Source organism: Telopea speciosissima, chromosome 1, assembly GCF_018873765.1.
Source record: "Telopea speciosissima isolate NSW1024214 ecotype Mountain lineage chromosome 1, Tspe_v1, whole genome shotgun sequence".
In the NCBI taxonomy this organism is placed as follows: Eukaryota; Viridiplantae; Streptophyta; class Magnoliopsida; order Proteales; family Proteaceae; genus Telopea; species Telopea speciosissima.
Window position 1 is genome coordinate 81,874,127 of NC_057916.1, and position 12,771 is coordinate 81,886,897.

Sequence of the window (12,771 nt, forward strand, 5' to 3'; positions counted from 1 at the left end):
GAACCAATAAGCTCACTAGTTCCAAATTTGAGATTCAGGATCATTAAGTAATGGGTGGTCCAGTTCCGATTCCTAAGCGGATCCAAACATTATTATAATGTAGAGCCCAAAACAAGGACAATAAGAGTTGCTCTAGAAAAACGATAGACGTTCCAATATGTTAATGTATATATTATCATCTATCTGAACAGATATGCTAGACTTGAACTAATTTTGATATCTACAACTTTCACATAATTCCTCATATTTAGACTTTGTTTATGCAGAGAAAGAGAGAGAGGAGAGTTTAGAAATAGCAAACTATTATAATAATTCGCCATCTGTCATCACCAGTTTGGTGGTTCGTGAATAAAGATTTTTATTGAAATAATAATCTATAGATTGCAGTTGTTAGGTATGAGTGGAGATAATACCAAAAACACAGCTTCTGAAGTTGTTTTTCTTTTGTGTGACATCATTCGTCATATTTTATTAAATGATAATCCAGTCATGATCATTTCTTTCGGTTCTACACGGTTCCTTAACGGTTCTTGGGACCAGATCAGATCCGGACTAATAAGCTATTGGGTGGATTGGTTCCGGTTCCTAGCGGGACGGTTCCGATCCAAAATTGACACCTCTAGATTTATGTAATTCAAATTCCTTGTGTTGGGCACGCTTTAATAAATAAGTTTTTTTTTTCTACCAAAAAAATAATTATTTATAGTCTTATTAGTCAATTAGGCCATTTAAACTTGATTATAACCCTATTAGGCCAAGGGTATTAAACAATTCGGTTTTGGTATAAACACTTCGGTTCAATTCATGCAAGATTTTTTAAGTAAAACCAAAACAGAATAGACGGTTTCAATAATTTCGATTTAAAAGGTTTGATTAGACTTTTTTACTTTTTTTATTCAAACGGCTTCTGTTTTTTTTTAAATATTTTTTGAATTGATTATTGATGTATGATTTCCTTTAATAGTTGTAAGGTTGTAGTCCATTTTTTTTATTGGACTGGTAAAAGAAATGAATCCAACTACATGAAGAGAGTGGAGTTCTCCATGGGTGCCAATAATACCAATAATCTAGATACAATTTGGAAAAATAAAATCCTAAATTTTGAAATGGTTATTGGTTATCAACTTGGATAGTTATTGGTGTCACAAGTGTTTGTGATGCTTCCAGAATTCACAAAATATATCTGATTAGTACGGTTGGCACATGTGGTACGGATGTTTTGTTCGCTTCCCTTCCCTTCTCTTGGGAGTTTTGGTGTAAAGAGAGGATCTGAGCTCCTTGTACGCACCCACACTATAATTAAGGGTGTTAATTAGTTCGGTTTCGATCATTCGATTCGGTTCAATGCCTTGATAGTGTAATCCGAAAACAAATCAAAAACCAAATCGATTCTAGGACTGACAATCGAATCCCAACCTACTCGATTCGGTTCGATTTTGGTTCTATTCGATTTTTAAATATGGTTCCAATTTGGGTCTAATTCGTTTTCCCAATATGGTTTAAATTTAGAAAAGAAAAATAGTGGAAAAATGGAAAATGAAAGTTGAAAGTTGAAAGGTCATTCGGTTAGAAAACCAAAGAAAAAATATATGGTTTTTTATTTTGCCACTTTTGACATTTTGGATATTTACCATTTACTAAAAAAAAAAAAAGGTAAAGGAAAATTTATGTCTACCACCCTTAGGGTTTCAGAAAATTACGTCCATCACTCTTAGAATTTAAAAAATCATTTCTGCATCCTTGAGTACTAATTCTATTAATTTTGAAATAAAATGACAATTTTGCCCTTGTCATTTTCTTCTTATCTCTTCTTTCTTCTTCTTCCCTTATTTCTACTCACCACCACCACCGTAATCCCCCCTCCCCTTCGATCACCACCACCTCTACCCCCCACCGTTTTTTGCACCGTATCCACCACCTCCACTTCCAAAACCGTAACCCCCAACACGGCTATTCACTCTTGTTCCTCCTGTATCAGTTCTGTTCTGATTAAATTCTGATCACAGAAATAGTTCAAGTTGCTATTCTAAGTAGGATTTCTAAATTTCTCAATTTTGGAGTTTGATTTTCTAGGTCTATTTTTAGATCTTTCTTTTGATTTCACAGAATCCTACTTCCAATCTATCTTGATTCTCTGTTTGGATCGAATTCTGGAATCTGGTTTCCGATTGGCATTCACTTGTTTCTGTTGAGTTTGTTGCTGCACTGATCATGTTTGATTATTGATTTGATTCCTCTGATGTCTGCTATCGATTTGCTATTCTTAGATTCTGTTTCTAGAGTCTTGTTCTCAGTAGGATTGGACCATAACTAATAAAAAAACTTATGCAGGTTAGGAAAGAAGTTCTGACTTGTTGAAATTGATGGAAGAGGGAGAAGAGTAAGAAGAATAAAGATAAGAATATATGAACCAAGCTGGTCCTCAGACAGGAATCCCAACAGCTTTCCAATAAAGCATCCCACTAAGGGTTCACTGCATCTCACAGCAAAGGAATTCTGAATCTCACAAAACTTGAAGTGAAAAGCCAGCGGAAAGAGATTTTCTGAATCTCGTGTGGCGCTGTCGTTGATGAGTTGCCCGAAGTTGGGATTTTTATTGGAAATCGTGGAGGAATGCTCGGTTTCGGTAGCTTTTGGTATGTTGCGGAGGAAGGTGTGGTCTATTGTGGGTTGCGGGTTCCTCACAGGAGCGGTGGGGTAGGGGAGTGTTATTGCAGCAGAGGGTATAGGTGTGTTGCGGTGGTGGGAATGGGATGGCGTGGGGTGAGATTGGGTTGGGATAAAGGACAGAGGTGGTGGGGCGGGGCTGCGAGACAGGGTGGATTTGGGAGAGAGATGTTGCAGCGGAGAGGACGGGTTGCAGGGGATGCACGAAGGAGAGAGAGGAGGGTAGAGTGGTGATGGTGAGTTCAAATGGAAGAAGAAAAAGAAGAGGTTTAGTGGGGTTAAAATTATCATAAAATAAGAGTAAATATGAAAAATAGCTTCATTAAGGGTATTACTGGCATTCAGTTAATATCTGAGTGATAACATCATTACTTAACTGTTCTCATCCACCGTTAGGGGTACATTTGTAAGAATCTTTCAAACTAGAGGAAAGGTTTAAGAAATAAATGAAATTCTAGAGGTGGTAAATATAATTGTGTAAAACCCCCTACGAGTGGTAAATGTAGATTTCCTAAAAGTAAAAGATATCTATGGTTTTGAATTAAGTGTGATATTTGGTTTGATTTCGGTTCAAACTGAGATAGATTTCAACATAAAACCGAAACCAAATTAAATAACATATATCACTGAGATAGATTTTAACATAAAACCGAAACCAAATTAAATAACATATATCAGACCCAAAACTATTCAATTTGATTAATTCGACTCAGTTTCGGGTTCGGTTTTCAGTTTCGGTTTGGGTTTGGTTTTGACACCCTTCTGTAATCTGGATCTTCACTTCCCATCAATTGTCTCACCAACTCAATACCAAGACATTTGGTTGTTGGGATTAGGAAATAAGAGATGGGCAAACAGAGAAACAAACAGGGAATTCTATTGCCTAATCCAATGCTCTACACAAGGCAAGACCAATTTACAACCTTCCCTAGAATGAATGCAATGCCCTCCACCATCCAATTTATTGTTAAAACATCAACGACAGATTACTAAATACACCATTACGACATCAAACTCAATTCGCGAAGTACTATACATACCGAGCCCGAAGCTAAATAAACGGACAGGTGTTGCCAAGAATGAAGGAGCTAATTTACTCTTTCTTGCACCTCCCTCTTACCCAATCCACTGTCAGTGGTTTCCTTGGCTTTTGATGACTGTTGCACGCCTTCTCTGGTACTCGACTGGAAAAGGGCTTCATACCTAGTAGATTTACCATGTTAGTGTTCAATAGCTTAGAATCAGCAACTGGGACCTTCTCTAATTTACTAGGAGATGATGTACTTGATGTCGGAGTCGGGCCTGTCGGCCATTTTATTAATCCTCTTCCAAGATTGTTGGTGTAATCCAGATCCTTATTCTTATCGGTTGTGGAGAACTTGGGCGGCTTTGACAATGTCATCTGGTTAGCAAACTTGACCAGATCACCAGATCCTTTCACTGATTTTGCTGCAACAGACAGAACCGCTTTTCCTGTTGAACACTTTGACTTGCAAGCTTTCATGGCCTTTTGTGATGGTTTCTTAGGCCATCTGATCTTCTCATTGTTTTGGATTGGTTTCCTGAAATCACTCGCCATCTCACACAGTATATGAGCAGCAGCCAGTACTCTTGGAGAATGTACAACTGCCATAAACAAAGCAAACAAAATAACCGGTGAAATGCTTAGATAACAATCAGCAGCAATTCCACCAAAAAGAAAACATATATACAAAACAGCGACCTTGTAAATTGGTAACTACAAGATACATGAACATATAAAGTCCATAACTCGCTCATGGTGCAGCAACTCATCAATCTACACTGCTCAATGATAGATGACTTCAGGGAGTGGGGCATATCCCAAAGACTATCTAACTTCAGTAACTTGTCCTTCTGATCAAGAGATTAAATTTCCAGATATAGGTTACCAAATAGGAATTTAGGAAAAGGCCTACTCAGAAAGAGAGAAGGGATATTCAGTCAGTCTCGACATTGGGCTCTGTCCCTTCAAAAGGTGACGACATATTAAATGGTCTCACATGTATAGTTGATGTCATCATTGAGATAGACCTTGCATGCTTCACTATTATCTAGTCCAAGGATAGTGTATAGTATATTTAGAGTAGCTACTTCATTTAAAAACTAACTGGTATTGGTGATATACTGCTAAAAGAGTTCTATAATCTATACAATAGGACAGCTTATTTGTAAGACATTCTTTCTGTAGGGACAACCAATTAACAAATACAACAAATGACAGAATAAAGTATAGGTTTAAGTGTTCAAAAAGGAAAAGAATGTTCTATCCTTGATAAGCACAAGTACCTTCTTTCGAGTTTTCTGGAATAAGTGAATTCGACAAAAGTCCATTGCATCCACCAGCAGCAGATTTTGATGGAGAACAGTAGCTATTAGCAGAACCACCATCGCTTTTAATTTTGGACTGCTCTTTTTCAACTAAGTTGTCTTTCTGTTCTTGAAATAGAAAATTATTTGCTGAGAGGCCCTTTGAGATGTCACTATTTCCCTGATACTTCATATCCTGATCAGCTTCTGGAGTTTTGGGGGGGAAATATAGTACTTAAAATCATTTTCCAAAGTGAGCAAACAATAATAGATAAATTAATTAAAGAAGATAAACGCACACCCCAAACTCTAGAAATGGAGTAAACTAATAGCACATATCCCCGTAATCTGGTCCTACCTGGGATTTGAGAAGCTGGATGAATAGATGATGATGGCTCATACCAAGGAGGTTTAACAAGCACTGGGGGAACTTTTTCTTCTTCAGAAAGACCCAGCTTTAGTCCTCTTGAAGGAACTAAACTGAGATCATAACTCAATGAATCCAAATCTGAAAAACGACCACGGGCATCCCCATGAGAGCTGGCAGCGCTTCCTATCCTCACCCATCGACCTTGACTTGTGCTCCTAGTTGTACACAGCTTGCCCACATCAGCATTCATTTTACATGGCATAGAATGAGACCAAGAAAAAGGGGGCAAGCCAACTCTCTTGGATGTTAGCTTGCTCGGACGTAGATCTGTAGAACTCCTTGAAGACACGGTTGGCTTGGCCACATCCAATAAGAGAGAATCCAAATCTTTGGCTGGTGGTAGTGCTAAGCGTTCTAGGATATCTTTAGGCTGAAGTAATGAGGAATTGTTGAAATTGACAGAAGGTCCAGGCTTGCTAGAGGAATCGTGAATCTTAAGGAACAAAGACAGCAAAAGCCATAATTAACCAAAAGTGCTCAATATCAACTTTAACAGGTAAAAAAGAACTACATTTACAATTTAGCAAATCTGAGATATCCCATTGAGTATAGCCCAAGATGAACTACAGCAAAGTATTCAAAAACATACATGTGAAGTGGGTATGCCCCCACAATAAGGTTCAGTTCCAAATAATATTCAGATGGAAGCGGATGACATGATAGCACCACTGCCACTATCAGAAATATTTTACAATTCTATCAAACTGTTGGACAATTACTGCCAGCAGTCAAAAGAAAAGACCAGCTCAGACAATAGCATGTCAAGCCAGTAATTTCCTTCAGAGTAGGATCCACAAAATTATCCACATCACCCCCTTGAACAAGTGCCACATACAGCTATGCCTTTGGAAGACATTTATTTATGATCTGGCCCAACCATATCCAGGATTTCTCTTGAAACTTACCTCACTGTACGAAGTTAAATCTGCCCTGTTGTTATCCAGTTTATCACAGTCCATACTGCTTGTGCCGCAAGAACCAGAGATCACTAGCCATGAAGGTGCTTTTCTGTTGGAGCTACCATCTAGCTCAAAAGAATTTTGGGACTGCACAGGTCTCTTGAACTGAAGAATAGAGCAAGCCTTTCTGACTGAATGTAGAATGTCTTCGTTTGTATTGCCTACCTTCTTCCCTATGTCTTGGCACAGATTATAACATTCATAACTACCATCAAGGAGCTCATTCAATGGCAGCTCATCTACATGCTTTGTAACATGATGAATATCTGACTTAAGACCGTATATTCCTGATATACAATGTCCACAGTGCAATAATAAATTTGATGTAAGAGAAACTTCAAACAACAATAGCTTAGAAAAGAAAACTGATAAAGGACACCCCCCCCCCCCAAAAAAAAAAAAAAAACAGTACGCAGGATGGACAATCATATGTTTCTTCCTATTTCATTTTTCTAGTTATCAGAAAGTGCAAGGAAGATTTCTACCCAAAAGGAAAAAAGAAAGTGCATGGAAAATGAGAATTATCATTCAACAATTATCAAAAGATATACATGAATTCATAACCCCCCCCCCCCAAAAAAAAAAAAATACACCATTAGCAAAAGAGAATGACTGCCAGTCTGTCATTAAAGAAAACTGTCCCAAAGGCCTAAGATTTTCTCCATGTTAATAGAAAATATCTGTTAATTATGTAACTATGTAGCGCGATTAGAATATTCTTATATTCTAATCGAGATTCCTAGTTAGTGTTATGTTGTAATTAGAGTTACTCTTGTCAGTCCTAGTTTCTATTTTTTATTCCTAGTAAGATTAGGAATCCTCTTTTGTAATCTCAACTTAATAAAAATAAAGTAATTGGGGGTTGGGGGGGGGGGGGGAGCTGTGTATTGAATTCACTCTCTAAGCAGCTCCCCTGTTTCTCCCTTCTCTTCTCTTCTCTTCTTCGATTCTCGGGTTCCACAAGGTGTTCTCTGTTACAATATCCATACATAGAAAGTTACAAATACATATTTCAGCAAATGGCCAACTTATGAACATGGTAGTTTTGATTATCATAAGAACACTTATCACTCCTTGCCCTGAGAGTCCCACTGGCCATTCTAACTTACATCTCAAGCATACTTCTTAGGTATATAAAGAAAAGCATGGTGGCTGGAGGTGTCTACGCAAATGCAGTTATAGTATTCAGCATTCCGAGACCACTGAAGTCTTTCCGCAGAAAAATATTGGTTTAACAACCCTAGACATTAAAATGCTGAAAAACACTCCGAGAAAGATCTAACATGTAACAAGTCATAGTATCATACACAGTAATAAGAACCCCCCTCATAGTGATCATTGGTAAGCAAATTTATTTGGAATCTTCTGTATGAGCTGCATGTTTAAACTTCTCAAGAGAACAAAAGGTCTTCTCTTTCTCTTTCTCTGGATAAGCAAGGAACAAAAACTGCCATTAAACCGAAGTGCAGCCCAATGATCCAGACGCTTAAATCATTATAATTCCTTCAAAATTCTAAATTTGAGTATTCTGTTCCTGTTTGAAGCAAATATATTTTTGACATTTCAAAATGTCAATTTCATCTCAGTATCACTTAAATTTTGATATTTGGAAGCATCATGAGGAAATTTTGAGACATGGCAAAGGCCAAAGCAATCCAAAATCTCAAGGAAATCTGAATACACAAAAATATGCAAAATAGCATGTTTCTAAGGCTTAAGCACTTACTGACAAAATCTAAATCAGTTATGTGCTTAAACCTGAGTTATGCAATTACAACTGTTTCCAACGGTAGAGTACACTAAAGTTGACAGCACTGGAGAACCACAAAAATTATCAACATGACAAGCCAAGAAAATAATAGAAAGATGACGGCATACCTAGAATGTTGTTCCCTCCTACAGCCGAATTAGAGCTCAATAGACCACCCTTTGGAAAGAAAGGATCCAATTTATTCTTTGCTTTAACACGTTTGCCATCACGGCCATGCTTCTGTTTCACAGCCCCAGATTTCTCTGCAAGTAAACATAAGTACAAAATTCAAAGAAGCACAAATAGGAGACTTTTCTAATATAAATACACAAAAATTTACCCTACTTCACTCCATATGCTATGTGTTAGCTTCTCCAATCAAAAAATACAAGGTAATGTAGAAAACCAGAAACTGATATGCTTAACTACATATCAGAACAGCAAGAGAGAGAACTACCATCATTTTTCCAAATAACTTAGCCTGCCTTATTGAATGTCAACCATACAATCCTGCAGTATGCTACTAGAGTCCTTGATAAAGGAGTTCTATTAAAATAATCGAGAAGGCTACACCTCAAATGCTTTTAAAAATTCTTACGCTTTTAAAGTCTTTCATTTCAGATTTAACCAATGCAACCCTAATTAAATAACAGAAAATTGCTCATTTAAATGCAGTCAATTCGGAAGCCCATCTGACATATCAATCCACCATAATTTCAAGAATTGGCTAATACCATTCTGAATCACCGAACCAGGACCAATATCAGGTGGGAACAATTTGGTCCATTATACATGGCAGACCAATCGATGCACAGGAAATATAGGGCTTTTTTCTCTATGGATTTGATCATCCTATCCATATCAATTTAAATTGGTATCTCCTATGAACAAGTCAAATTCCTAAATCAATCCCTCAATCCTTGGCATCTACGTTATAGTTGACAAAAGGAGAGAACCAGACCATGAATGAAATGCTGACCAGCTTTATGTTTACAAAATTTGGTTATTCATTCTTTTTTTCTCATCCACCTAGAAACTCTTCTGATAGAAGTAAATTTCAAAGTTAACAGCATCTCCAACTTAGACGCTTTTTTGGTTAAAAAAAAATAATCTATTAGGTAACTAGAATTTATGGAAAACATATAAGTGTATAACTTCATAAAATTATTTCATTGAAGCAAAAAGAATAAAATTTGCGTGTTGCTTATACAAAATCACTGTATGATTTTTAAGTATTCACTCAAATAAAATTACTGAATGAATTTGTTTTATAACTTATAAGGATGAGAGCATGCATAAACCTTACTAGTCCTTTAGAAGGCGTCTCATTATTATAGTCAGCATCTTGCCTTATAATCATGGGAGTCTTTCCTCCCATCACCTAAAACATCTACAAACATTTGTAAGCATCTCTAACTAGTTTCTAATTATCTGAGCATTTTTAAGACCTTTAACTATCAGATCCCAGTCACAGGGTGTGACTTTTTAGTACTTAATTGAAATAGTTCAAACTATCACAGCAATGGAAATGATTTAGTACCTTGTATAAAATGTTTTACATGCCTTCAAGAAGAGAAAAGAAAAAGGCAAACCTTCCTCACCATACCCCAAAAAAATGGAAGAGGAAAGAAGAGGACACCGTTTCATCAATGTTGGGGAAGGGGGGACACATTTTACTATTGAGTTAACCAAAATCCTATTATTAAATACAGAGTAGATGCAGATTGGCTGTTAAATTAATCACTTTCCAACCTCTGATTCAATGAAAGGGATGTTTTGGTAAGTTCTGTATATTGAGATATCACATTCATTAGTGATGCACTTATGGGCAAAATTGCAAAGGATGCTCCATATTATTAAATAGAAAGTGGTTTTGTCAATGGTATATACCTCCTCATTTGCGGATTTACTACATCAATTGAGTTCATTTTGCCAAGTATTGAGTCAAGATATCATATTCATGATTGTAGGCATGAACTTCACAGCCTTTCAGGGAGTCAGATTCTTATACATACCTACAATCATAACCCTGGCACACATCTGTACTTCATCCCATTAAAGGAGTGAAGAAATGTGTGGTGTCCTGGTCCTGGAACCTATTGATTGTCGGGTTAACCTTGTCCCCTTCATTATGGTCCTGGAACCTACGGTAATAAATGTTTCCTCAATGGGTGGAACTTTAAGTAAAGAAGCAAGTGCTTGTAAAAAATATTTTCTAGCCCACACATATGTACACATACATAAATATGCAGACATATATTGAGATGAAAATGTACATACTACCAGCGAAAGTGCATTTTGCTTGACTGGATCCAGGCTTCTCAGATATCAAATTACTATCATCAGTTCCATCATGGTTCACGGCATCTTCCAGTTGATCTGTTCTTTGTCTCTTCGAGCAAGGGCTAGTACTCTCACTTTTTCCTGCTTTTCGATTACAGTGTTTACCTGCACTCTTGGGCAACATGAAAAGAGAACTATTTACATTCCCACCGTGTTCTGTGATATTTTCACTTTGAAAATTGGAATGTTTCTTTTCATCACTACAAGATCCAACTTCAGCCTTTCTGTGTCTGGAAGCTGAATCTTGTTCTGAAGTAGTAACAACACGCATTACATCTGCAATATACATAAGGAATGTAGAATAAGTTTATGTGATAGAGAAGCTTTCAAGAACATAAAATATACTACAGTGACGAAAATCTTTCCAACAGCCACAATATTATGTAAAAACCTACACATTAAGCACAGCATCAGTATATCTATTAAAAGAAACTTAAGTATGAGAGTGATAGTAACAGTAAAACCAAATCAAATATTTGAAAGTGTTATTTTTTTTTTTTATTTTTTTTGAGGGGGGGGGGGTTGGGGTGGAGGTAAAATATTCCAATTATGTATTATACTATTGCAAAATACAAAGAAACTAAATATTGAAATTCTCAAAATCCAGGGGATTAATGATCCCATGGCATAAGTAAAACTTCATTCCTCCCTAACAGAGAGTGGGAGAGAGGAACAAAATGGTGTGTTCGCTCCCTACTCGAGAAATTAATGCCTTAAAAACCTAGTATGGATACATCTTTACAAAAAAAAAAAACGATCTCTGTTAAGCATACATCTACAGTGACAAAATTCCCAGGACCCATAATCACATGTTGTGGGGAAAGAAAAGTTAAATAAAGAAAGAAGCATCCAAGCCAGAGATATCACCAACCTCTAGATAACATCACCAGTGAAACAAGTAATGAGTCACAGGCTCACAGTACAACACAAACAAGCCGGTGGAAAAGGGGGAAAGAATAATGACAGTGAGGAAGAGAAGACTAGAAGTTAACCTTTAGAGCTACACGAAGAGATCCAACCATTAATCGGAGGAGGGGTTCCAAGAATGGAACCAACCTCAGCTTTTCGCACTTCTGCTTCCTCAACAGTAGTAACCCCACCTCTACTAAAACTCTCAGCGTTCAAAAGCTTAGACACAGCTACAACCGCCGGAAGAGAAAACTTCACTGCATCCATCGTCAATAAACAGGCGGTCCACCAATTCAAACTAAAATAAAAATAATAAAGGACCAAGTAAGAAAAGCCAGTGCCGCTTCCATCTTTGATTGTTACAGTAAATCAAGGAGGAGGAAAAGAAGCCATATCCACATCTCCCTGAAGCTCTCCTTCCCTAAAAGAAGATGGTTCCATGGAGTAATTGATAAGAAAAGTAGGGTTTAGGGGCTGTTAGAAGCTTATTTTCGCTGCAATCAGCCTGTCACGGTCAAGGGAGGCGAAAGTGAAGCCCCCAGAGGAAATTGTATCTAGGGCATAAAATTGGGGGAGTTGAGAAGTATTTATAGTTTTCGGGAAAGGCAACCTCTTGCCCCCAAAACCCTGCCTTTGACGAATATTCCGGCAAGTTTTCCGTCATTGTAATCCATTCTTCTTCTTTTTTTTTGTTCTGCTTTTTTTTTTTTTGTGTGTAAAAAGTAATTCATTCCATCTGTCTCTTGTAGGCTTTTTGGTTAGTGTTGTTGACCTTGACCCAATTCCCGAATTGCCCATAGCCGGGTGAAATAAATAATACGATAAGTGTGTCACTAGATTATTCAGTACTACTGGGGTCCATCATGAACAACAATGGTTTCACCTATGATTTTGTGACACGTTACCGCCATCAATTAACTCACCAACCATATGAAATCCGAGTGTTCCGGTGCTTCTGATTGGTTGCTTAAGTGGTACCTCACAGACAAAAGGTGTCAAAATCAAACTGTGAAATAAATGGTTTGATTATGATTTCAAAATTGATACTGTTTAATTAAGTGGTTTAAATCGAACTGACCATTTAACAATTTTAAATGTACATAAATATGTCAAAATCAAACAAAAATCGTTTACCAAAACTAAATAGAACCGTTTAAATTGAAACGTGAAATTGTTTAATAAATAGTTCAATTATAGTTTTAAAATAGATACCGTTTAATTAAACGGTTTAACCGATGCCAGATCGTTTATCACCTAAGGGGTGACCGATATAAGTATGTATTGATCTATATAATCAAAAAGTCAGATTTTATATTGGAATTAACTTTATACAAAACGATACAATCGATCTATATTGGTATTGATACTGACAATGATAGACACAA

The 12,771-nt window shown here is 36.9% G+C and overlaps 1 protein-coding gene across 4 annotated transcripts; it reads right to left on the reverse strand.

The window, feature by feature from the left end:
* Positions 1-3,526: 3,526 nt before the first annotated feature.
* On the reverse strand, positions 3,527-12,027 carry LOC122662019. 4 transcript variants are annotated; one of them, XM_043857581.1, is made up of 9 exons: positions 11,721-12,025; positions 11,470-11,689; positions 10,415-10,753; positions 8,263-8,397; positions 6,331-6,671; positions 5,354-5,858; positions 5,155-5,202; positions 4,975-5,115; positions 3,527-4,293 (listed from the first exon to the last, which is right to left on the reverse strand). In XM_043857581.1, the coding sequence occupies exons 2-9, from the start codon at positions 11,651-11,653 to the stop codon at positions 3,761-3,763; spliced, it is 2,226 nt and encodes a 741-aa protein (XP_043713516.1). In that variant the 5' UTR covers positions 11,654-11,689; positions 11,721-12,025; the 3' UTR covers positions 3,527-3,760. The 4 variants fall into 4 exon arrangements, with proteins under 4 accessions (XP_043713516.1, XP_043713524.1, XP_043713507.1 ...); XM_043857589.1 differs by having other exon boundaries at positions 4,975-5,202; positions 5,354-5,795; positions 11,721-12,027; XM_043857572.1 differs by having other exon boundaries at positions 4,975-5,202; positions 10,418-10,753.
* Positions 12,028-12,771: the final 744 nt, after the last annotated feature.

What these genes read in the sequence shown, in the direction of transcription:
- LOC122662019 (XM_043857566.1), bottom strand. Translation starts at nt 11,653, where the DNA reads ATGGATGCAGTGAAGTTTTCTCTTCCGGCGGTTGTAGCTGTGTCTAAG. An exon ending in AAAATGCACTTTCGCTGGTA is followed by an intron (nt 8,398 to 10,414) that starts GTATGTACATTT and finishes GTTTACTTGCAG; the next exon opens with AGAAATCTGGGGCTGTGAAA. An exon ending in AGGAGGGAACAACATTCTAG is followed by an intron (nt 6,672 to 8,262) that starts GTATGCCGTCAT and finishes ATTGTATATCAG; the next exon opens with GAATATACGGTCTTAAGTCA.